The sequence below is a fragment of the Nothoprocta perdicaria genome, unplaced genomic scaffold (assembly GCF_003342845.1).
Source record: "Nothoprocta perdicaria isolate Ctin4 unplaced genomic scaffold, notPer1 scaffold_232, whole genome shotgun sequence".
Taxonomy (NCBI): Eukaryota; Metazoa; Chordata; class Aves; order Tinamiformes; family Tinamidae; genus Nothoprocta; species Nothoprocta perdicaria.
In genome coordinates, this window is record NW_020455458.1 from 622,831 (window position 1) to 646,311 (window position 23,481).

The following is a 23,481-nucleotide window of genomic DNA, read 5'->3' on the forward strand; positions in this document are numbered from 1 at the left end:
TCCTCTCTCTTCACATAACTTACCTAAAGGAATATACTGCAACCATAAGTAACCTAATTTTAGCTGTTTCAGATAGTACTGTTTAAGGAACAGTGAACAAAGGGAAGTTTGCTTATAACCTTTAAGGGCAGTTTGAGGTGAGTGAAGCTGTTGACCTCCRTGTGAGGTCCTACAAGAGGAGAAGTTGAGTTCCTTTGGATTTTGTTTTCCTGTTAAAATACAGGGAGTCAGGATGACTTACAAAATAACTGACCAAGAGAGGTGCTATCTTGTATTGCAGAGCCAAGGAAGAGCAGTGTTGCTGCTGGTAGAGTGAGTTAACTGAAAGGATGTTGGCAACCAGACTGTCCCGGCCTCTCCTGAGCTTCTCTGTGAAAGCCCTGAATGTGAAGGACCCAGGGAGTGGCTGCAGGTAAGAAACCTGATGGAGAAGAGTGAGGTCTTGCATAAACCTCTTGCTGAGGGCTCATTTGATTTCATTGGCAGTGTATATTTTTAGAGGGTGCATTATATATGAGAGCAGGGTTTGGCAAGAAGATTTTYAACACCTGTGCAGTCATCTGCAATCAGAGAGTTGAGCAGAGTGTTAATTCAATGCTTAGTAAGTACTCATTCCTCAATATCAGCAGGTAGGCCTTGCTACTCAGCAAAGAACAGTCACATGTTCTTGTGACTCCATTAAAGAGATAATGAATCGTATAAAATGAAAAGAGAAAGTTGAGCAGGAGGAGTTTTGTGAGAGAGGGGAGTGGGTTGAGTAATGAAGATGATTTTTGTTCTGAACCTGAACAGAAAATTACCCACCTGCTTCTAACTCCTAGCCCTGAAAAAATCCCTTTCTACTGGTGTTTGAAGGGGACCCTATTATTCCAAACTCTGAGTAAGCCAAGTGATTTCACAGGCTTTATTTCATGGCAAACAGGACTGTGTGCACTGGAAATTATCARCAAGCCATTTAAAAATGGCCTGTGGCTTGCTGAGCGAAAACTGTTCCCATCAGTAGGGTTCTGTTTTTGTTGCTGGTAGTGTCCAGCACTGTGACATGCAGGAATGACTCCTGTAACACAGACAGTTGTTAGATGTAAGATGGGAAGTCTCTAATAACTTACTCTTTTCTGTGAAATCTCTTTTGTCTGCTACACAAGAGATCTAAGCTGCACCAGAAGGAAATTTCTTAAAAATACAAATGAATATTGATTCTGTCTGTGCAGTTTAAAGGTCTTGTAGTGGTATCTAGAACACAATTACATAGAATGACAAAAAATGGTTCTTGCTACATTAATGTACGTGGAAGCGGAGTGGGGAGGTTAACATCAGACACATATCTTAGGAATTTCCTCTGATGACATTTCTGCTGATCAGTAGCCAGCATTTATTTTGCTCCCTTATCTTCAGGTCAAGGTAGACAGAATGTCAAGTAGTTATTCTCTAGAGTTCRCTGTGATTAGAGAGCAGCAAATCAGTGTGCTGTAGTGAAATAACTGGCCCAGAGATGACATGGAAAAATAARAATGATCTTAATGTAACTAAAATGTATTATGAACATTTCCAGGCACTTTGAGACACACAAAGGAACTTAGTGTTGAGCTGAAAGATCAAAATCAGTCATGTTATACATAGCCAGGATGGGCCTGCAGTAATTATTTAATGTTGCCATTGCTATTGCAAGAGATAGGGCTTGTGACACTCAAAATTAGGCAAAGAAGAGATGAATGGATGCAGGATAGAGGTGAGTGGACTGGGTTCACTTATTGTAAATCGTCTTTCAGCAAGGAGGGCATTTGTATCTGAATCAAAGTTTCTGCCTTTTAGACCCTTTTGGCCTGGTAGTCTCAAGGTGCAGCCAAGCTCCTTCAGAAGCTGTTCAGGTGGCTCAGGTCACCCTGGGTGCATCTGCTGTCTGAGCAGAAGATAATCGTGATTGGGAAGGGACACTCACAAGGCAGAAGAGCTGCCTGGAACTTAGGCTCTACTGGGTTGTCAGACAGMCAAACCAGAGGGCAGCTGAAATGCAACAAGTCTAGTGGAAAGTTGGAAGGCTATAGGGGAATGATGGCAGCGTCCAAAGGAAAACACACAAAAYCAGACTGATAAAATCCAGGCAGGTAGCTGGCAAGGACGGATGGTTAAGGTCATTCTGATGTGTTGTCCTGGCCTAGTTGTGATGAACGATAGCAAGAACTGTGAGTGTGGTGCCTCAGCTAGTTTAGCTTTGCTGATTAGGTGCTGATTTTCTGGAATGCACTGTTGCTTTGCTCTGGTCTGCATTTGCAAACACAATGTATTTTCTTGCGAGTCGGACACACTGTACAGAAGAGTTTCATCTACGTGGCAGGTATTGCTCAAAGCTATGATGACTCTTAGCTTAAACAGTTACAAAGAGGGGATATGAGATCTGCCTGAGTAGCTGCTGGGGACAGACACTGGAGAGGAAGAACTGTTACCCAAGGTGACACAAAGGTGGAGCTGCGCATAAAAGCTGTGAGGTAGATCTGAGCAAAGTGAACCTGAAGTTGGGGATCAAACAATGCCACAGCAGTATGTTTTCATCAGAAAGAAAATGAACAGTTTCCATTAAGCCAGCTTTGTGTCACTCTAAATGTAAGTGTTGCTGTTGGGAAATGGAAACTTTGTACATTGCCCGCTTCACAGGAAGAGACTGCCCCGTGCCTTCAGACCAGGGGCTATTGTAGAAATCTCAGTATATCCAAACAGCTGGAAGTAGCAACAAGGTCTTTTTAGAAAGCAGTGGTTTACAAGGTAGGAGACACGCAGACTCAAACCAAGGAAAACTCGAGACCAGCTCCTGCCTTCTCAAATGACAGCACATACTGCGTCCATCAGCAATACCCTCTCCTTAAGCATATGCTGCAGCACGAGGCTGCAGGYGAGATATTCCATGCCTGATTCTTCTTTTTTTTCTTTTTTATCCTCACAGGCCTGTGCAAAGGTTTTGCTTCCCTCTCTTGTCCCCCTGCAGCAGCCGCTCTTATGCAAGTGAAGTGGATCAGGTGAGTGTGACTGTGATTTCTTGGAACCAGTTTTGCTGAGCTGTTTTTTTTTTTTTTTTTTTTTTTTTTTTTTTTTTTTTTTTTTTTTTTTTTTTTTTTTTTTTAAATCCCTGAATACTGGGGATGAAAATATTTTTATAATCTGCTGGAAGGATTCTGAGCTGGACCTTTCCAACATATTCCACATTCTTTCCTAGTGCAGAGCTCCTGTTGACGTAGCGTGGTACATGCTGCTAAGGATGGAAATAAACAATCAGACTAATGGCGGGGGGGGGGTTCTAAATTTGGAACTCAGCAGATGAAATCTTCCCCTTTAGAGTGGAGGGAATTTGCATGACAGGTTTTTAAGAAAGCTTTTCTTCCTGAGAACGGTGGTATGGAGATATGTGAGTAAATTGGTGTTATCCTCGCTTTTGAGTGTGGAAAGTGACCCCTTCCTTCATCGCCCTTTCCTTGATGTCACTAGTCTGCCAGGAACAGTGCCAGGCAAAAGGAGGGGAGAATTTTTGCCATTTGCCTGTCTTGTGACAGATGACTCGGTATTGAATAAATGCTAGAGCATATACATATCTTCATTTCCCTCTGTAAGCCCATGACAGCCTCAGAGGATTCAGGTGTGACACTTATGTCACTCTGAGTCCTGCTATATAATGGGGAAGGCCAAATTTCCATTTCTAAATAATGGCAAGTTGGAGTGAATGGCAAATAGTTATTACCTAATCCCACCCACAGCAGCATCTTGGTGCTAATACACCCGTTGTTACTAGAATGTTTGATACTATTCATCTTTTAATGTATTAGTTAAATGCTGCTTCTTTTTGGTTTGCTCTAAGGGTTTGGGAAAGGAAAAAGGTGAGCTTCTGTTTAAATTACAGGTTGGAAAATTAAGGCAAAARTACAAATGACCAATAGATCTTAATTCCAAATAGTAAACCTATTGAATTTGCATAGCTTTTAAAACCCAGCACCAGAAAATTATTTGCTTGAGGGATAAGATGAGTGAGCAGTCAGGTAGTTCAACCCTTGTTCCTCCAGCGAGTTTGGTGAAGCTGGTCTTCCACACCACCTACAGGCTGTATGGAACAGGAGAGTAGACTGATATATTCCTGGTGCTGTGCTTATCCCTGCACATACTGGAGCAGTTCCTGTGGAAGAGGGAGCATTTTTRGGGAACTGTCCACTATATTTTCAGGCTTTGAGATGTGAATGAGCTGCAAGGGTTTGGCAGTTTGTTTGACCTTTTGGCCGTGGCAGCCTGTTGCCAGCACTGCTGAGCTTCTCTTTGTTTCGGGAGGCCAGGAATCCTGCCTCACTGGAGTGCTTCCAAAAATAAAGGTTTCCTGTCTTCAGGAGGTACTGAGTTGTGATAGGCTGGCAATGGGTGTAGAGAACRTCCCCGAAATGTACTGCTCCTGGCTACGGACATAATTTTGTTCTGTGTGCTACAAGTCATTCATTCCAAGCACTCAATTATAGTGCTTTTGTTTGCTTTGCTTTGTTTTGCAGATTGGCAGCAGAGCTGTGCTTATAACGGGTTGTGATTCAGGCTTTGGATTTGCCCTGGCCAAGCACCTGCATGCCAAAGGCTTTATTATTTATGCTGGTTGCCTGCAAAAGGTAAGGAAAGCAAAATTTTATTTTTCACCTGTGGCCCATGCACAAATCCAGTGTTTCACTCACTTCACAGTTTTTCACTGAGGAGAGGGAGGATGTTTGATCTTCATGGAGGATGAACTGGCTCAGACCAGAACCAGGCCTGCGCAGTGTTTGGAGGATTCTCATCGGAGTCTTAAGATAGTGCTATGGCTAAGACWCTGGCTAGAAAACAAATTTAAATTTGTTGGTTTATCTATAAGCAAACTGTAGGGTCAAGTTAAGTCTGCATCTTTGGACTGACTCTGAAATAATATAAATTTATGCATAGCTTTGATTAATTGTGACAACCAGCAAGCCAACAATGATTTTAGGATATATGATATTCCTGTATCTCTCCATATCCTGCTATTGCTTTATCTCTCTGCATGCTGAGGGCAGCCGTTCTTCAGTTGTGCACCGAGAGTCTCCTGAAATTGCTGTGAAGTCAACAGAGTCCCCTAGTGCAAATGAGAGCAGAGTTGGGCTAACAATAKGTTAGTGACAGTCAGGATACATTTTCCAGGGCAACTTTGTATGGCAATCTGAGCTGTCTGGCAATGGAGAATTAAAGAAAAAAGAGCCTTAGCCTCTCTGTCGCAGTTGCATTTTTTTAACTGCCTGGCCATTTTCTGAGAGAAACCAACTTAATCCTCAGGATATCCTGAGGTGGGTCGTTATCTTGATCCTAATCTTGTAGCTCATTGATTGCTGTAAATCTGTTATTGCTATAGTCTTTGAAAAGACATTGCCAGATATTTTTAATATTATTAATACATTTTCTGCTATTAATCTTTCCATTATTATGAAGTATTGCTTAAAATATTAGTTTTTTCTGCTCCACTTTTTTTCAACTGAGTTTATGTTCGAATAGCTCTGCCCCTTGTGGTCAAGGATTTATTTATTAACGTGGGCTCCCTCTACAGGCTTCGCAGTAGAACAAGACAATATTTTAATTGAAATTAATGTTTTTCAAAAGATTTCTGGGCGGAGGAAGAGAAGAACACTTTTTTTTTTTTTTTTGAAAATAGCTCTGTTCAGCTTTTATAATTAAAGATTGACATTACAGAACTTGAATATTAATCCGCTCAGATGTTGACAGTAGCCAAAAATTTCAGAGCAGCGAAGTTACTTCTGAGTTTCACTTCCTCCCTCTGAGATATGAGAAGGGCATGATTTTCAGTAYGTGTCTGGTTAACTGTCTCTGAAGCCCCTCTCCACTATGGTGCTTTCCGTACATGTGCTGCTGAATGCCTSTTGCTGCAGAGTCTTTGCCTGTGACACTGCCAGCCCACATTGAGGCAAAGCAGCACACCAGAACTCTTTTAGGCTTTGGCCAGCGTTTATTTCTTCATCGAAATCAGCAGAATCCTTTTCTGTATCACTGTAATTCAATGTTGCATTTTTAGCTAGACTTGCCTCTCATGCTCCAAAATTTTTGCAACCATGGCTGGATTGCTAAGAGCGGTTATCATCAGAAAAACACTATAAAAATGCCAAAGCTCCCTAATCGCGTGTCTCCTATGTGTCTTCAAGTTATATAGTTCATGAAGAAAACCAAATTCTTAGCCCTGTAGAATCAAAACAACCCCAGGAGAATGAGCTGCTTTCTGTTGTGTCACAGGCTTCATTAGCAAAACTATAAGAAGAATCTCATCAGAATGTTGTCATTGCTAATGCTCACCTTAAGGACAGAGAAGAAAGGCCCAGTGTGTTCTGCACAGATTCTATACAGAAGCATAGCTGGAAATAAGAAGCATCATCTTTTGCTTTTAAAATGAATATGTTTCACTGAGCACTGACTGAGAGGAAAAGGCTGTTTGAGGTGGCTTTGTGAGAGCAGAGCTACCTGTTGAGAGGCTGGTGGGGGACCATTATGTCCTCTCTGTAGGGGCCTCCTTTTCTACATGCAGACACAAAGTGAGTGCAGTGCTAGCACTTCCGTAGGAAAAGTTTCCTAACATGGCCACATCCTGAGCACCCCTGAAGGAAACCAGAGCAAATGGAGAGAGATGTTTAAAGCTGTGACTGAGCAGAGCCCAAGGATGCATCTGTGCTTCTGGCTGCTTTGTCTTTGGAGGTGTATATTTCACATGCAGATTCTTCTTCATATTTTTGCGGCCAATATGTTCACATGAGAATTGGATTCATGCTTCATTGCTGATGATAGTGRCAGACTGGACCCAATGATCTATTGCACTGCAGCTCTCTTATTTTTTCCTCTTTGGTTAATAGCTGTAGGAGCCAGCTATCAAAAGGTGAAGAAGGTATTTTTTCCATCAATATCTGTTGCCTGTGGGCATGTGTAGTGTTTGTCATGGCTGTCAAGGTTGTGGTGGAGTTTCTGTTTGCTTTGTGTGCTCAAGCCTGGTGGGGCTTGCCGTGTCCACCAGCCACCATCTGAGCAAGCCAGGATGCAGGCAAGTTACTGCAGGGCTGTKCAAGCCCTTTAATACTTCAGGGACACAGAGGCAGAAATCCAGGGTGGGCTCCAGAGGGGAAGATGGGGAGGCAGTGTGCATTTTAAAAAGGTGAGACTGGCTCTTGCTTTAAAGTCAGTGGAGATGCACTGGTCTCTGCACATAGCCTGAGAAGGTCCTTGCACTGCTGTTGAAGGGAGCAGGGTACGTGGGGTGGGCTCTGTCCTGTGCCAGGACAGCAAGACCTAGTACAGAGTGCCTTAAACATCACCCTGTGTGCTTTCCAAGGAGCAGAGGGAATAATCCTGTGGGCCCGGGACAGTGTCTGAAGTCCAGTCCTTGGTCAGAACTGCAGGGGCTCCCTGGCCAAGCATTTAGCAGTGTGACTGGGSCAGTAGGAGGGACATTGGCATGTCAGGCCTGTGCAGGAGCAACAGAAGGCTGTGAAGTTCTAGTAGTGCTGAGGACGCCTCTAAGGCTGCTGCTTTGCTGTGGTCCAAGTTAGATGTTTCAGAATCACGCCTACAGCTTGATTCAATGCATAGCTATGCATATTCATTATTCACTTCATATTGACTATGCATATTCAGCTATTCACAGCTATGCACCTCTTGCCAAAATTTCCAACATGTGCCTGTCCCACTCTGCTTTYTCATAGTGGCTCTGGTGTTTTCTTCTCTGCAAGGTAATTTCTCAGCACTTTGCAGACTGGGATTTGGGGAGAAGCACCTCAGCCTTGCTGTTCTCTATCTTCCCTCAAGCCCTATCTGCTGGTCCCGAGGRATTTGCCCGATTGCATTTACTGATTCTCCTTTGGCATTCCCACATRTGCCATTTGTGTGCTCTTTAATCCCTTGCCATGTTAACTGGCTTTGGTACCAAAGTGGGTTTGAGTGAGCAACAAAATTAGCACAGAACATTGCTTTTAGTCATCGTAAAACCAAACATCACTAAGCTATGCATGATTTTAACTCCTACATTTGGTATGCAGTATGCTTTTGTGTGAGGAGAGCGTGGCAGATGCCTTCTGCTAAGGACAAACACTAATCCTTATTAACAGCTTGCAGCAGAATAAGGAGGAATGGAGAAGAGCAAAGAGGACACATCAAGCACTTAAGTTAGTGAAAGGTTTCTCCTCTTGAGACATTATGTTGAGGGAACAGAGGGAGGGTTTTTTTTGTTTTGTTTTGTTTTTCTACAGCAGAGACAGGGATGTTTCAAAGAAGTGTTTATTTTCAAAGTCAGATGTTTGCCACCCCCTACAAAGAAGCCCTGCAGATGCCAGCACAGTCCCGTARCCCATAATCAGGAAAGCAAATGAGGGAGATCCCCCCAAGACCTTCATCTTCTGGGTGCCAGTAGCGCTGTAGCTGACTGAGCTGGGCTGAGGTGCAGGTTGCTCCAGTGGCAGAYCCAGCAGGACAGCCCTGCTGCTGGTAGCACCAGACTATGTGAAAGGTGGCTCAAGGGTTGGCTGCARTTACATGCCCAAACTGTGATTGGAGATATATATGTGTATATCTGTTTGTATGTATATGTACATGTATCATGTTTTTCTATATCCTACATAGGCGGATTTTGTTGCTCTCAGCTAATATTAAAGGAGTAGAGATAAGAACTGGGAAGGAGAAAGAGCTCCTGGAGGAAGAGAGGGGAAAAGCAGACAATGGAAAAGACCCTTTTTCCTGGGAAACCTGCTCCCAGGCAGTCGGAGCAGGTGCCTGGCAGCAAGGCTCCAGAGGAGTCAGTTGGTGCCCATAGATTCCCTTCCAGACCGCGGGAGCTGCAGACATGGAGCATTAAGAAGCGCAGCGTGCGGCAGTCTCTCCCATGGAGCTGTGGCCGCCTGTGYTGGCAGCGTGACCGAGAAGTGTGTGCAGGGTGTGTGGTTAGGKACCACAGCCCTACCCCGTGCTCTGCTGTGCCCCGCGTGCAAGGCCTCAGAGCAGGGCACCATGTTCCCGGGGCGGCCACAGTGCGACATAGCCTCACCTCACAAACTCACCATGGGCAGGAGTTACTTTGCTGGGCTAGGTCCTGCTCTAGCTGCATTTTTGCTGGCCAGATCTGTACAGATGGCTCAGTGACAGAGCTGGTGACCATACAGAGATGCAGAGGGATGATGTTCTTCAGGAGCAGCTTGAGCTGTTCCTCTCAGAGCTGCAGACCTGCCCTGGCTGTTCTGCAGCTGGCCTGTGCACTCCCCTTTGCTTGGTCTGGTGGTTGCTCTGCATCTTTCCTCTTCCTGTAAGGGGTCTTGTGCAGATTCAAAGCAGCTCACTTCTGTCACCTAGGACAAGGGAGAGGGTGGCTCCAAGGAGCTCGACGACATGAAGAGCGATCGAATGAGAACTGTCCAACTCAATGTGTGCGATAGCAAAGAGGTGGACCGCGCAGTGGAGCACGTGAACAACAGCCTGGAGGATCCCGAGAAAGGTGGGTGCACTCAGGAGACTACTGTCACATGGAAGGTGGTTGCAAGAGCTCTCTCGGTGGAGCCTTACAGCATTTTCAGAGATATTTCGAAAACTTGCCGAGCCACTGAAGGGCACAAAGCTTTGAGGAGAAACAGTGCAAAACAACTGGCCTGTTTACATTCTGTGTTGTTTCAAAAAGCAGCTCCCTGCTTGTCACCTAAAACGGTATCTGCAAAAAGAACTCCAACTTACTGGCTAGGTCTTAATGGGGACCTTAGCAGAAATCATATGGCTGTTTCAGAGCCTTGGGYTTAACTGTCTTTTATATGACTAGAAGTTGATTATAACTTACTTGCAGGGTGATCTCTGCTGGGTGGAGGGGGTTTCTGTGATCAGTCTGGTCAAGTTTTGCCAGTGTTTCAACGCCTTTGGGTGGCACTACGACCGGTGCTCAGTACACAAACGTTAGCCCTTTTCCAGGGACTGGTCTGTCCCTGCCAGGGAGGCAGCTCGGGAGCACCAGGGCTTACATCTAGCAGCGGATTGGGAGCAGGCAGAGCGTCCTCCTGGCGAGCGGCCCAGGCCTGGCCTGTCCTGCGCTGTGCAGCAGGTGGTGCTGCCGGCGCTGCAGCGCGGCCGCTGCGCGAGCATGCCTCAAACGGGGCTCTTCCCTAGTCTGGATTGGGCTGGGAAAACATCTGCATCTCTCTCAACACCACTACCTGCGGAGTCCCTGCTAAGTCTGCTGGCAGAAACCAGCTTGTCCTGTGTCACACTGCTCAGTTGGAAAGGGAGCTGCTGGAGCCTGAGTTCGCGTGCCCGGAGCTCAGCACTGGATCAGGAGCAGGACACTGAGCACTTGGCAAGTTCAAAGCTGCATGGCCAGGAGCTGTCAGTGCAAGTGCTCTTAGCTTTGCTGTGTTCAGCTGGGGAATGCAAGTTGGTTGTCTGTGTGACTCTTGACATTGATCTGTGATAGCAGAGCATGGATTACAGAGCATGAGCTCTGCTTCCTTTCCTACACATGCACAGCTCGCCTGTGCCTTTTTCTCTTCTACTTATGTGAAGAAGAGCAAGTTGTTGGACCTGTCTCCTTATTTACTGGGCATGCAGATCCTCTGTGGGGGCCTTCATCACTGAAGTTTTTGGCAGTTCAAAAGATGTTCATAGAGCTAGTCAAAGACACAGACTAAGGACCTGATTGTTTGCTAATTACTATCTTAGAGCTTTTCACGGGGCTTTGGCATTAACAGCTCACTTTGAAGTAGCAGAAGAGGCTGTTTAATACGTAGGCTGAGCAGTTAGGAATATAATTAGGAAACTGTATGAAAGGAGTCTGAATTATTCCAAGTTCCTTTCTAATCCTTCTTTTTATTTGCCAGATGACTTGGTAGCTGCAGCAGTTGTCATCTGGGTTACAGCAGGATAAAAGGGAGAGGCCATGGTATGCATGCCCACCCATGCCACATGATCCTTCCCAGCATTGCAGTCATTCGAGTTTTTTATGATGACACAGAGGATTTCACTTCAAAAGAGTCGATCTCTTGTTTCTTACAAGGTCTCTTCTATTATTACTGTTTGCATTCAGAAACTATTTTGCTTCTTTCAAAAATCACTAGGGATGAAAAGAAAATGGCAAGGCCAGACTGCATACACATGGTTGAATTCTCTGTTGGCTCAGAACTCAGTGGCATCCTTATTCGCAGCAGTTTGACTGCAGTGTTGGGAAACAGAACAGAAAAACCTCACTGTGATTATGTTTGCCCAGGAGACCGAGGTCTGCTCTGGCTTCTCTCCTGTCTGCCTTTCATTGTGACAGGTCTTAATGAAAAACTCTATTAAGTGCTTTGGTACCGCATGAGCAAGGCCTTTCCTGAGGCCATCGGTCTCACAGAAGTAAAGCCTTTTGCTTGATGTTACTTTCCAGGACTCTGGGGGCTGGTTAACAAYGCTGGGATCTCCACGTTCGGGGAGGTCGAGTTCACCAGCATGGATACGTACATGGAAGTGGCTGAAGTAAACCTGTGGGGGACCGTGCGCACCACCAAGGCCTTCCTGCCGCTCATCCGCAGATCAAAAGGTGAGTGGGCGCCGGCGCCGTGCGCGGTGGGGCTGGGCGCTCTGCTCGGCTGTGCTGTGAGGGTGTCCTGCCCGCAGGGCTGTGCCGCGCTGCCTGCGCGTGATGCTGTGCCCTGCCGAGGAGCAGTGTGGCCTTGGTGGCGACAGTTTCCCTTTCCRCTGCTTCCTCTTGGCTCTGCTCAGTCCTTATTGCTGCTGAGCAGCCCTGTTTCTCCCCGTGCAGATTTTATCCTGCATCTTTGCGTTGCTCCTTGTTTCCTGTAGCACTGAGCTAGGTGTGTCACCGTGTCCCTGTGCGCTCAGATGGAGCGAGCTGGGCGCGCCCTGCAGTGGACCTGTGTCCTGTCCGAGGGCTCTTGCCCAGGGCAGCAAAGCTCTGTTGGAGCCCTCGGCTCGTGTGTCTGCCRGGCAGCTGCTGGGGGCACAGCAGGCAGGTGGGTGCCCATGCTGGGGTGCATGCCAGGGGTCTGCCCTGCGCAGGCATCACAGCTGTGGTTTGCCTGACCTCTGCCCAGGTCGTGTGGTGAACATCAGCAGCATGATGGGGCGCATGGGCAGCCCTGCCCGCTCCCCCTACTGCATCACCAAGTTCGGTGTGGAAGCCTTCTCCGACTGCCTGCGCTACGAGATGCAGCCCCAGGGTGTCATGGTCAGCATCGTGGAGCCCGGAAACTTCATCGCTGCCACGAACCTGTACAGCCCCGAGCGCATCAAAGCCATAGCTGACAAGATGTGGGACGAGCTCCCCGAGATCGTGCGCAAGGACTATGGCAGGAAGTACTTCGACGAGCAGGTGAGCAAGATGGAGACGTACTGCAACAGCGGCTCCACCGACACGTCGCCCGTCATCGAGAGCGTCGCCCACGCGCTCACCGCCACGGCGCCCTACACCCGCTACCACCCCATGGATTACTACTGGTGGCTGCGCATGCAGATCATGACGCACATGCCGGCGGCCATCTCCGACCGCCTCTACGTCTATTGAGGCCTCACACTCCTGGGCTACCAAGGTGGGAAACCTGCTTGAGAGAGAGCATTGTACACAGTTCCTATTAGCCATTTTTTAATTTTTCTAACCTCAATTCAGAGTACTGTATTTTAGCTCTAAAGGGTTCCTTTAAACATCTGACATAACCTAAGGGGCAGTAATTCACAAGGGATACTTTGTGGGCAGGAATATATTATATTTGTGCACGAACATTGTTTCCTTGCTATTTATTTCATGTAATCTTTTTTGTTTTCCACCTCAGCTGTCAAGTTAAAATCATTATTTAAATTGTGATTGCTCCAAAGTGCTTTCATAACAATTTTTGCCAGTGATTGTACACAGTCTTTAGAATTCCTGCCTAGGATGCAGCCTTCACTCCATAAAGCAGAGTCCTCTGTTTTGTAGCAGTGAAACGTTACCTCCTGATGCGTCCAATAGACTTTGCCAAGGCTGCTGACAGAAGCCTGAGGTAGAGCAGAAGCTCCTTTAATTCAAGGTTCAGAACTGCAAACATAGAGTGCTGCAGCTGAGCAAATGACCCCGTCCTTTCCTGTCTTTGAGTTTTACCCAGTAAATTTAAATGGACGAGGAAGCGCTCYGCTTCTCTGCGTGATTGCTTGCAACAAGGTAGTGAACCAGGGACTCAATCCTGCAGACCTTTCTCACAGGYGTTTCTTACTCATCCGAGCATTCCCATGCGTGTGAGCAGCTTTACCCACAGCACTGCAGGCAGCAGGGTTGGCCCGTAGTGACATTTCTCTTCTCTTCAACAGTAATTGAACCTCAGCTCCAGGTTTAGTTTGGAATAGGGTTTCACTCCAGTTTCTATAACTTGTGAGGATCACAGCTGGCCACAGGGAAGCCAGGAGCATTATGGTCACATTCACAAACACCATTCTGACCAGGGACCTCCAAGTTACTACTCCATGAAGTATTTGTACAGCACCTTGCACAGAAGGGCCTTAATCCTACCTGGGGCCTCTAGACAGTATTGCAGTGCAGGTGATAGAATCTGTCATTGAAGGAGTCATTGAGCCAAAACGCACAAAACCTGGTATCAATCTAACAGAATGTCCATAGCACAGTAAAACTAACCTCCAGAGCAATTTAATTTCCATGCTGGGTATGTTTACATGTCTGAGAATTATTTGTTTTGTACTGTAAGAAAAGAAAAAAAAAACACAAAAGAGTCTTTCATGGGGAAATGTTGAAAGTTAATTTTTTAAGCTTAAAAGGTAACAAAAGTAATTAAAATAACCATTGTTAGCAGAGTTGAAGAGAAGGGATTTCATGCGCCCTAGTAGCGTACTGTGACAAGTTGAGAGTACGTGAACAAACTCCTTTGGCTTAATAAATGTGTACATTAATGTTAACAAAATTCAGAGGCTTTCTCTTTTTTTTTAATTTTGAAGATGAAAACTCACGTGCTTTGTTTTTYCAAATCTACTGTTACACCCAAGTGCTTTGTTGAGAGGCTGAAGTCAGCGGCCAGCGTGCATCGGAGCTCCGCGCGCAGCAGCGGGGTGAGACCTGCCTCAGTTCCCGGGAGGAGGAGCGGATCATCTCCAGCGCTTTCCAGGGAAAGACGCTTAACCGAAAATAGCTTTCACTGGTGTGGTGGGAGGCAGCAAAAAATGGGGTAATTTTAACTGCAGCTCTTACATCTTGTTCCAAGCCCTAATGAGGAAATCATGAAGTTCTGCCCACTTTCAGAACTTTTTGTTCTCTTTCAGAGGGGAGTGAATGTTGCATTTGAAACAAGCATTTRGTGACCCGTTATCAACACATTATTCAGATGCAGTGCTGGCGTTTCCCRGTTACACGGAAAATGATACCAAAGAGGGGAGGGCTGGTCCCAAGTTCTGCTGCCGCCCAGAGCTGGTCGGTGCCTCAGCTCCAGCTCCTGGGCAGAGGTTGGGCTTGGGCTCCTCTCGTGTTGGGCTGTGTTGTGGCAGCTTCCCCGAGGCTCTGCCTTCCACCCTGCTGAGGCCGTCGCTGTCCTGGGCCAGCAGCGCAGGAACAGGCTGCTCTGCACAGATGAGAGCGAAGGGAACCACGTCAGGGCAGGCCGTGTCAAATAGCTGAGCCCGGGATGCCTGTCCCGGCCGAACTTAATGCAAGAATTAAACTAAGTGTAAGGATTACATACTAAATTAAATATAAGATAGTTCAGCTGCWCAGCCACCGTGTTGGGGGGCCAAAGCATGTATGTAGCTGCTGGCATTTCAGGTACTGACTGAAAAGAGAGTGGCTTCCAGCTAGGTCTGAGGGAACAGGCCTGGGAATCATATGCGCAACTCACTGGTAACACTTCCCCTGGTGAGATGCTGCTCAGGAGCAGGTTTATGGCTTGCTGAGCAGCCTTGTGATGGTGCAGAGGTAAAGAGGTTCTTTCCTGCAAGAGCTGCGGCGCTACCCGGCGTTCCCGGAGCCGCGCGCAGATCCGGCGGCTGCAGCAGCAGCTCGCGGCCTCCCAGCAGCTGCGCAGCAGCCGGCCAGCCCGTACTCACTGCGCAGGGATGCTGCAGCACGGCCCAGACACTGCAGCGCCCATGGCAAGAAGGGCTGGCTCTGTGCAGCTCGTCACCCCCGTCACCTGGGCATGCTCCCCTCCGCAGTGCGTGCCCACCTAGGACTGCCTGCCTGGAGCAGACACTCACCCTAAGCCCCTCCAGCAAAGCCGGGGCGGTGGCAATGGCAAACAGGGTGTCCCGGACAGCACAGCCTCTGTTTGGAGCGCTTTCACCCTAACCATGCAGTGAGGGACATGCAGTGATGGGTGCTCTTCTGCAGCCAGCTGAGGTAGCTGCCTGCTCTCTCTGCATTTCACCTCGGAAGGGCTCAAGGACTTCAGGACTGACTAGCAAAATGTAAAGCAGGCTCCTCTGTTCCTGCTCTCCAGAAGGCAGCTCCCTGCAGGGTGTGGGAAGCGTAGGGGTGTAGAGTCTCGATAAGATGTAGGTTGCTGTTTTGCAGTAAGTTTTGCTAACACTGTGGGGTTTTTTTTTGCTACAGAGTGTGGCTGTTCAATGATGATTTTTTGTCAGTCAGCCCCAATCACAAGTGAAACACACTCTGCTCCAGGAGCTCTACCACTTTGTACAAATCCTAAACTGGAGCAGGGACTAGGACCCATATCTGCTGTGCAAGCTGAGCTAGTCTTTTTCTCTTTCCCTCTTTAGCACAACATTATGTAATTATTTATGTGATGTGGGACATCTTTAGCACAAAAGTTTGCAAGAGCTGTCATCACCCACCACGTAAGTTGTGGAGAAACAGCCCTCTTCTGAGCTGGGGGAGGTCCGGATTCACAGCCCTGCCCAAATCTGGCAGGGGGTCTCTGCGCTGCTTTTCTCTCTACGGAAGAGATCACTGCTGAGAGGACAGTTTCACAGGATGATTTACCTGATTTACCTCTGACTCCATTGAGGAATCCTTCTGCTGTCCTCTTTGTTCGGCTGCACGTTCCCTCCACAGCGCTCTGCTCGGGAACTGTGGGGCAAGKGGGTCATCTCACCAGCTGCAGAACAGTTACAAGTGTAGAGGTGTTATTTRCAAGGCTGGGTAAACATAACAGGGCACAAGAATGTCTTCTTCAGCAACACTTAGATCAGATTATGGTGCTGGGAAGCTGCACCCTGGGAACCATGACCAGGGCGTTACTGAAGCCACATGAGATATTTGCTGCTTATGCAACGCGTTTCAGTCAGTCCTATCTCTTCATTTCTGACCAGCTCTTTTGGGGACCTCTCCCTTGCCTGGGGTATTTGTTTCACCTAAGAAGCCCAAATTCCACTTCTGAGCACAACCTTTGTTCCATCCAGAGTAACATGTTAGGAAAAAACAGGACCCTGAACTCAAGCTCCCTGAATACCTCCCCACCAAACCTCAGGAAAACTCCTTGGTGGAGTCTAGGGTGAAAGTGTGAATATTCCTGTCATTATTTGTCCATCAACTATGATTGTCAGAGCAGCAGCCTAAAAATGTGGTAATATCTGAAGGGATGACTCTGATGGTATTTCTAATTTTGCCTTGAGCTGMGTGGACTATAAATCTTGTGAGATAACATGTTACCACAGCGACTTCCAGCCAGTTTTTCAGGCTTTGGATGTTTGAATGCTACAAAAAAGCAGTTTGCGGAAACTCCTCTGAACCGACTGAGCCCGGTTTTGTGCATCATTAATGCAGGAAACAGCAGAAATCTGTTATACCGATGAACACAGACTGACTGTTTGGTACTTCTGCTATCATGGGAACCAAGAGGAATTGTATGAAACCACATGTGCTTAAGCTGTGGAACTCATTGTCCTGAGAGACAGGTCTGAAAGAGAGACCAGAAAAAATCACAAAGACGGGTTCAGCAGCGACCAGGCTTTGTTGCTGAGGGCTTCCCTGCTGGCCGCCCACACACCGGACACGCTGTGGGCGCTCGTGCCTCAGTGCCGGGAGGACAAGGGGAGACGCGGCCGCGCGGGACGGCTCGGCCGCCGCACAACGAGCGGCCAGAGCCGAGCGGTGCCGAGACGGCGGCGGCTGGTACCGCCACGCGGGGACGGGCGGCCGCGGCCCCCGCTGCCCTCAATGGCCCTTTGTGGCCRCGGCCTCCGCCACGCGCTGCCCCACAGGTGGACGGCCCTTCCCGGCCTGGTTGCCCTTCCCGCCCGGCCTGCTSCCAGGACACCTCTGCGCCAGGCCGGTACCTGCCAAGCACCGAAGCTTTTCCTGCGCAGGGCAGAGGATTTGTTAGGAATGTTGCTAYCTGGGAGCAGGATGGGCCTTAAACGTCTCTAAACTGAGCTCAAGTGGTGTTGTATGACTGGTGTGTGTATGTGTGCGTGGTGAGTGCGTTGCATCTGGGAAGCCTGAATGGAGCAGATGTCCTAGGGTCTATGAAAAACGCGGTGTGTTTTTCTGTGCTACCTCAGGGAAATGCTGTTGGCCTGGAGGATTTCACTTTCTGGCTGTTGTTCCCTTCTTTTCTAATAACCCAGGCRTGCTACTTTATTCCCAAAGATGGAAAAAAAAAATGTGTATGGACCCCCAAACCACTTGGTAGCCAAGTCTCCAAAGAAGTGGGATATATGATATAACTTTGTGCCCAGTCTCATCCAGGAGATGCTGGCCAGGCTGAGCTTGCCCAGGAGCAGCACTCCARGAAAACACAGCTCCAGCGCTGCATCCGAGCCCCGCTGCTCCCGCCAGCAGAGATAGGGCTGAAAAGATCATTAAGACCTTTGAAATACACTTCTCAGTGTGATTCATCCCATTCTGACGTAGCAGATAGAAAGGAAATCCACAAGGAATTACCACGGGGCCTGTAAGTGTCTGCTAAACTGCAGTGAGGATGAAAGCAGATCAGCTTTTTTTAGGACTCAGCTGAATCGGCCTGCAATCCACTCTCAGCAGCGCTTCCAGCTAAGCCAGCTGCCTTTGATCCCAAAGGCAACGGGAGACCTCGGGGAGCTCCCGCGACATTCCAGCCCGTCGGGTGGCAACTGTGGCAATGAGCACTGGGCAAGCACAAGGTCTTAACCCAGATGAAGCAGAGCCCCAGCCTGTGCTCGGGGACCTGGGGAGCTCGTGTTCCCGAAGCTGGAGCTGGGCTGCTCCCGTGCAAGGCAGAGCTCGGTGCCCACGGCGCTGCCGTCCTGCCAAGCTCACAGCCCTCCGGCCTGGGCGCCCGCGTTGCTTCGCAGACAGTGCCCGGTTTGCAGCGGGAGGCGCCGTCCCAGCCGGGCCGCTACCGCTGGGCCAACAGCCCAGCTGCGGCGCACGAGCCGAGGGAGGGAGCTGCCCCGCGCGGGGAGAGGCCTCTCCCTGGATTGCCTGGCTCTGCGGCCGCGTCGCTCCCTCCCGGCTCACGAGCGTCGTGGAGGCCAGAGCAAGGCTAATAGGATTACGGCCCTAAAGCGCTTTAAAGAGGAAGCGTCTTATCTGCGTGCCGCCCGGCCCTGCGGTCACGCTGGGGCCTGTGCCGCTGCCCTGGGCCCGGCCCGCACGGGCGCTGCAGCCAGACGGGCCCCTTAATCCTGCCCGCCCCGGCCAGGGCCCGTCCGCAGGCAGCGCCGTCACGCTCGTGTGGACGAGACGTCCCTCTTGTGCCCCACACACTGCCCCGCACAAAGCTCCTGAGCTCCCGGGCGCTGCAGGAATAGGCACCTCCGGCCCCAGCGCCCCRCAGCTCCCCGCTGCCATGTGGGTGACTGTTCCCCGGCCTCCGCGTCCCCCCGGCCTGTCTCCAAACACCGGTACCGCCGCTCGGCGCCACCAARCTCAGCCACCGGTCATCTGTGCGGCTGCCGAGCGTGTGAAACATCATTGTTTCGGTTTGTTTGTATTAGAAATACCTGGGGGATGCAGTCAATGGCTGGCTAAGGAAACGCACACGGGAGCGGTGTGGAGGACCCAGGGTGAAGCTCTGCGGTTAGCTCCATGTTAGAGATGGGGCCGGAGCCGCTCCCGCTGCTCTGGTGTCACCGTGCGCAATGTCAACATGACCCCGTGCTGTAACAGCAGCCTTAGTTCCTATGCTTATTATTAGTCTATTTATAACCTCTTGGGGCAAGCCCATTTTTAAAGGGATAAAATCGCCCATCCAGAGTGGTTTATTTAAGTCTGAACAGGTTCAGAAGGAGCACGAATACCCATTTTTCTAATTTTGACACTAAAAACTCCCAGATGGGAAGGCTGTCAGTGCTATTAGCAGACACTGCTGTGCCGTGGGAACCCAATTACCACGAGGGAACCATTTCTCCTGGGCTTAATGATTCACGGGCACACGTGAAAGCCATTAAACACAAAGGGAGCGGGGGCAGATGGTCTCACAACCATATTCCTTCCCTGATGGAGCATCCCAGCCTCACTGGGAATGACATGGGAAAGCTCCCTCCTGCTCTGGAGATGTCAGAAAACACCCCGGGAGGGTGCGGATCACGGGGCTCGGGCAGGGTCTGGCAGCTCTAACCGGGCACAGAGGCAGAGGATACCCCACAACTCGCTCCTTGGCTAAGCGAGGGAGGAAAGGTGTGTGGGTGCCTCTCTGTGGCAGGGTTTGGGTTTTGAGCTGGTTTTCCTTGTCGTGCACTGCATGGGCACGACGCACACAGGCATGGCCCTGCCTGCAGCAGCGTCTGGGTGCCGCTGTCCACGCACAGGGGGTTGTGTCACTTACCTGTCCCCACRTCCTGTCCCATCCTCTCCTCTCCTSCTCCGGTTCCTGATGACTCAGCGGGAGGAGGCCACCCTGGCGCCCTCCCACACCCAGAAAGTCAAAATCCATATAAAAAGGATCTTGGAAACTCTAAATGGCATTTACTAGTGTCAATTGTTTCTTCTCCCTCTCATTTTTAATTTTTTTTCTACATTTTAAATATTTTACATTTGCATTTTTGCTGGAGTCCTAGGAGCCACATGTCAGATTAATGCATGATTGATAGCAGCTCTGGGATGTTCAGGCATTAATGATAAGGGCATTATTGACAGTGAATATTCATAGGGGTAGATCAGCTTGCAGGATTAGAAGACACATCCCGGAGGGGTGGATATAAATGAAAGTGGGGCAATCAAGTAAATGAAGCAGAAAAGGTGTTGTCTTATTGGCACTTTATAGTCTGAGTCTCAGTCCGTTCCTAATCACTGTTGTGGGATGATAACCACTTTCAGTAGCAGCTCCAGGATCCCTGGGCTCTTTGAAGCTTTTTATAGGAGGCCGTGGGCACTGCCAGGGGGATGCTTCAGCATCGCCCTGCTCTGCCCCGTCCCTCCAATCTGATGAAATCCCAAAATAAAACCAGCATGGCCCTTAAATCCCAGTATTTCCATAATCACTAGCCACTTTCACAGAGTCCTCCTGTACATAGCAGGAGCCTCGCTGCATTTCCTCTGCACAAGATAAAAGCACTGCTTGACCGTACACCGTTTGGTTCTGCTCTGATTTCCTTGCACGAAGATGTTGGAACATTCCAGAGGTGTTTCAGCGTGCAGCCAGGCTGCAGACAGAGTTTTTGCCTGCCTGCCCACTGCCACTTATTTCATTCGTTTCATCAAAGACTTCACAGCAACAACTGAGTTAAACGGAGCATGGGGAGTTTTTCTTCCCATGTGCTGCAGGCGAAGGGAGGACGGAGCTCTTGCTTCCTACGTGCCTGKAGCTGCTGGGTGCCAACCAGGACTTTCTGCACCATTTTCACCCTCTGCAGCCTCGTTCGGGACTGGGAGCCTCCACCACTGCCCTGGGCACCCGCCGTTTGCTTTGCTGCCATTGCAGGTGTTATCCTGGTCAGTCGGCCCTGAATGGGAACACAAAACCACCCTCTTGTGTATCACAAAATACAGACCAGGAGGAAATCCCTGGATCCTGAAATCTGATCCCTTGTTATCTCAGGCAACCATATCATGTAATCCCTTCCATAAACAGGGGTTTTGCCTGCACTATTTCTGTAGGGAAGCTGCCACAGATACCTGCAGCTCAGATGGAGAGCAAACTATTCTAATAAAATAAAATATAATATAAAATAAAATAAAATAAAATAAAATAAAATAAAATAAAATAAAATAAAATAAAATAAAATAAAATAAAATAAAATAAAATAAAATAAAATATAAAATAAAATAAAATAAAAAGCATGTAGCCTGTTTTTTTAATTGTGTCCAGATGTTACCAATTTGTTCCTGTGGCAACACTAACCTAACCATCCCTGCTCGTTCCCAGCTGTTTAGAAATACCCTCCTCTCCTCTCCCTCTGGTTTTGCAAGGGAAGCAGTGATGCTGGCTCAGGTCCTGGCTGCATCAGCAGTTTGCTGCTGGGGTGAGTAAGCGATGGGGGTGAGAGCAATGCTGCCCATGGCTGTGACTGCAGTGATAGGGGACATGGGGAGCTGTGCCCTCTCTTCCTGGGGGGAGATATCAGGAGGTTTTGGACTCTGAAGTTGTGCTTGGCTAAGAGCAAAGTAGCTCTCGGAGCAGAATGAGCCCATATCTTCTGTATGAGGGCATTGGTTATGGACTTTGCTATGTCTTTTACTCTCTGTGTGTCCTTATTCCCTGTGTCCCTTCCATCCTCTCCCTTGTGCTGCCCCTCTAGGAACTGAGGGGCACTGATCTGCCATAGGCTTGAAACTCATATTGCTTTTTCCAATGGCCCCCAGCAAGAGGCCAGCTCACCAGGTCTGTTCTGGTGGGAAAAGTCAAGGATAATTTCTGCTCTAATGTGGTTTCCTGGCAGGGCCTGTGTGGGTGCCTGAGCCTATTAATTCTCTAGCGAGTGGGAAAGCCAGGAATATCTGAGGTTAGTGGTTGCTGGTGTGGTAGGTGAGTTGGTCTCATCTCCTAGATGTACTGGAGGGGCTCAAATCAACTACCCTCATCATTAGAGAAGCCATTATCCATACTAAATCTTCATAACCAGCCCCTTTATCAGCTTTGTGTTTACCCTACAGCCCCCATCTAATTGCTCCCACGTGTCTATGGAGCTGTGAGCTTGCAGTGGYACATTGCTCAGGAAAAGTCCTTACAAAAATCCATGTGTGAATTCTCYGGCTCAGGAGCCTTGTCTCACCCAAAGGCTGGGAGTGTTGAGGGATGCCGAGAGGTGGCTGGAGCGGGGACCGAGGGAGCCCTAGTTCCCCACGGATGGGGCCTAGAGGCCAAGGAGGGCTGATTGGCACYGTGCGTGAGCCTGAGCGAGGATCCGAACCGGAGCAGCCGGGGAGGGGGGGGAAGCGAAGTGTGGTGCCTATGTGTGCATTTGTACCCCAGGTCTAGCCTGGCTTGCTCATGTGGTCATGGATCTCTGCTCAGTCATTCTGAGTCTGAAAGGATCCTTCTTCCCTGAAAAAAGTAATTCCCCTAGAATGTCCTTACACATGTTGGTCCAGGGATATCCTTTATCACACTAAGAAYACAGGGGTGGTGCCTCTGACCCGGGGCTTCCTGTTCCTCCATGYTCATTGTTTTTGTGCTTTTGTGTTCTCCTTCTCTCCAGTGTCTGATATACGAGGCAGGAGAGGAAGGGGAGAAACAATTTGGAATAATGAGGAAAAATCTACGCTGTTTACATTCAGAGTTTTGAGTAGTCAATGTGAAAAATCTTTTGATRAAACACAGATTGTATGAGCTCTCGTTGTCAGTGAGGAACAGTATTAACAGGCAATTGCAAGCTTTTCTTTCCACAGGAAAGGGCCTGAGGTCATATTTCCACAGCTTTCAGATGGCTCTGGTCACTTCTAGCGGGCTTTCTCTGTTTTGTGCAGCTGTGGTCTGGCATGTTGTGTGACAGGGAAAAATTTTCAAGTTACGGTTTGCAGACTCCGAGTTATTTATTAAGTTCTGTACAGACAGAATAATAGCAGTCTGTGCCTTTTTTTTTTTTTCTTTGGATGATTTCTTTCTCAAAGCAACAGACTTTGGCTGTCTGTGGTAGTTCTTCTAAATGTGGGATGATTCTGACTTCTCTGTCTGACATGTGAAAACCTAATTCGAACTTTTGATCTCAGGTCTTAGCACACAGGGCACAACATGAAGGGCCCTGGATTTTCTTGGTTGTCCTCAGCAGAGTTTGTGCAGTGAAATCCTATCATCCTGGTGCCTCTCTGTGTGGTTGTGGCCAGGTAACAGCTCAGCCTGCACAGAGCACATACAGCTTGTGTATGGTGGGGTCTGCCCTAGTGCTTCTGTCGTAGGTGGGATCTAACTACCTGCCTCCGTGTGCATCCCTCCCTAAAAAGGCAAACACGATCCAGGAAGGAGAAGCCTGTGGAGGTGCCTTAGGGCGCTTCTGCCACCACAGGCAGCAGCTACTTGCTCTGTTCCTCGCTCGCCTGTGCCAGGTTCTCCRAGCGTATCCGTAGGAGCCGCCCAGGCTGCTAGTGTGGGAGGTGTGTGCACAGCGAGGGACTCCAGTGGATGAACTAAAGGAACAGGCCCTGTGCTTTGG

The 23,481-nt window shown here is 48.7% G+C and overlaps 1 protein-coding gene across 1 annotated transcript; it reads left to right on the plus strand.

Moving 5' to 3' along the window:
• Positions 1-276: 276 nt before the first annotated feature.
• Positions 277-13,729, plus strand: LOC112947449 (D-beta-hydroxybutyrate dehydrogenase, mitochondrial). The gene is made up of 6 exons (XM_026039539.1): positions 277-412; positions 2,939-3,011; positions 4,518-4,628; positions 9,358-9,499; positions 11,408-11,560; positions 12,075-13,729. Exons 1-6 carry the CDS (start codon positions 330-332, stop codon positions 12,542-12,544), a joined length of 1,032 nt encoding a protein of 343 aa, XP_025895324.1. The 5' UTR covers positions 277-329; the 3' UTR covers positions 12,545-13,729.
• Positions 13,730-23,481: the final 9,752 nt, after the last annotated feature.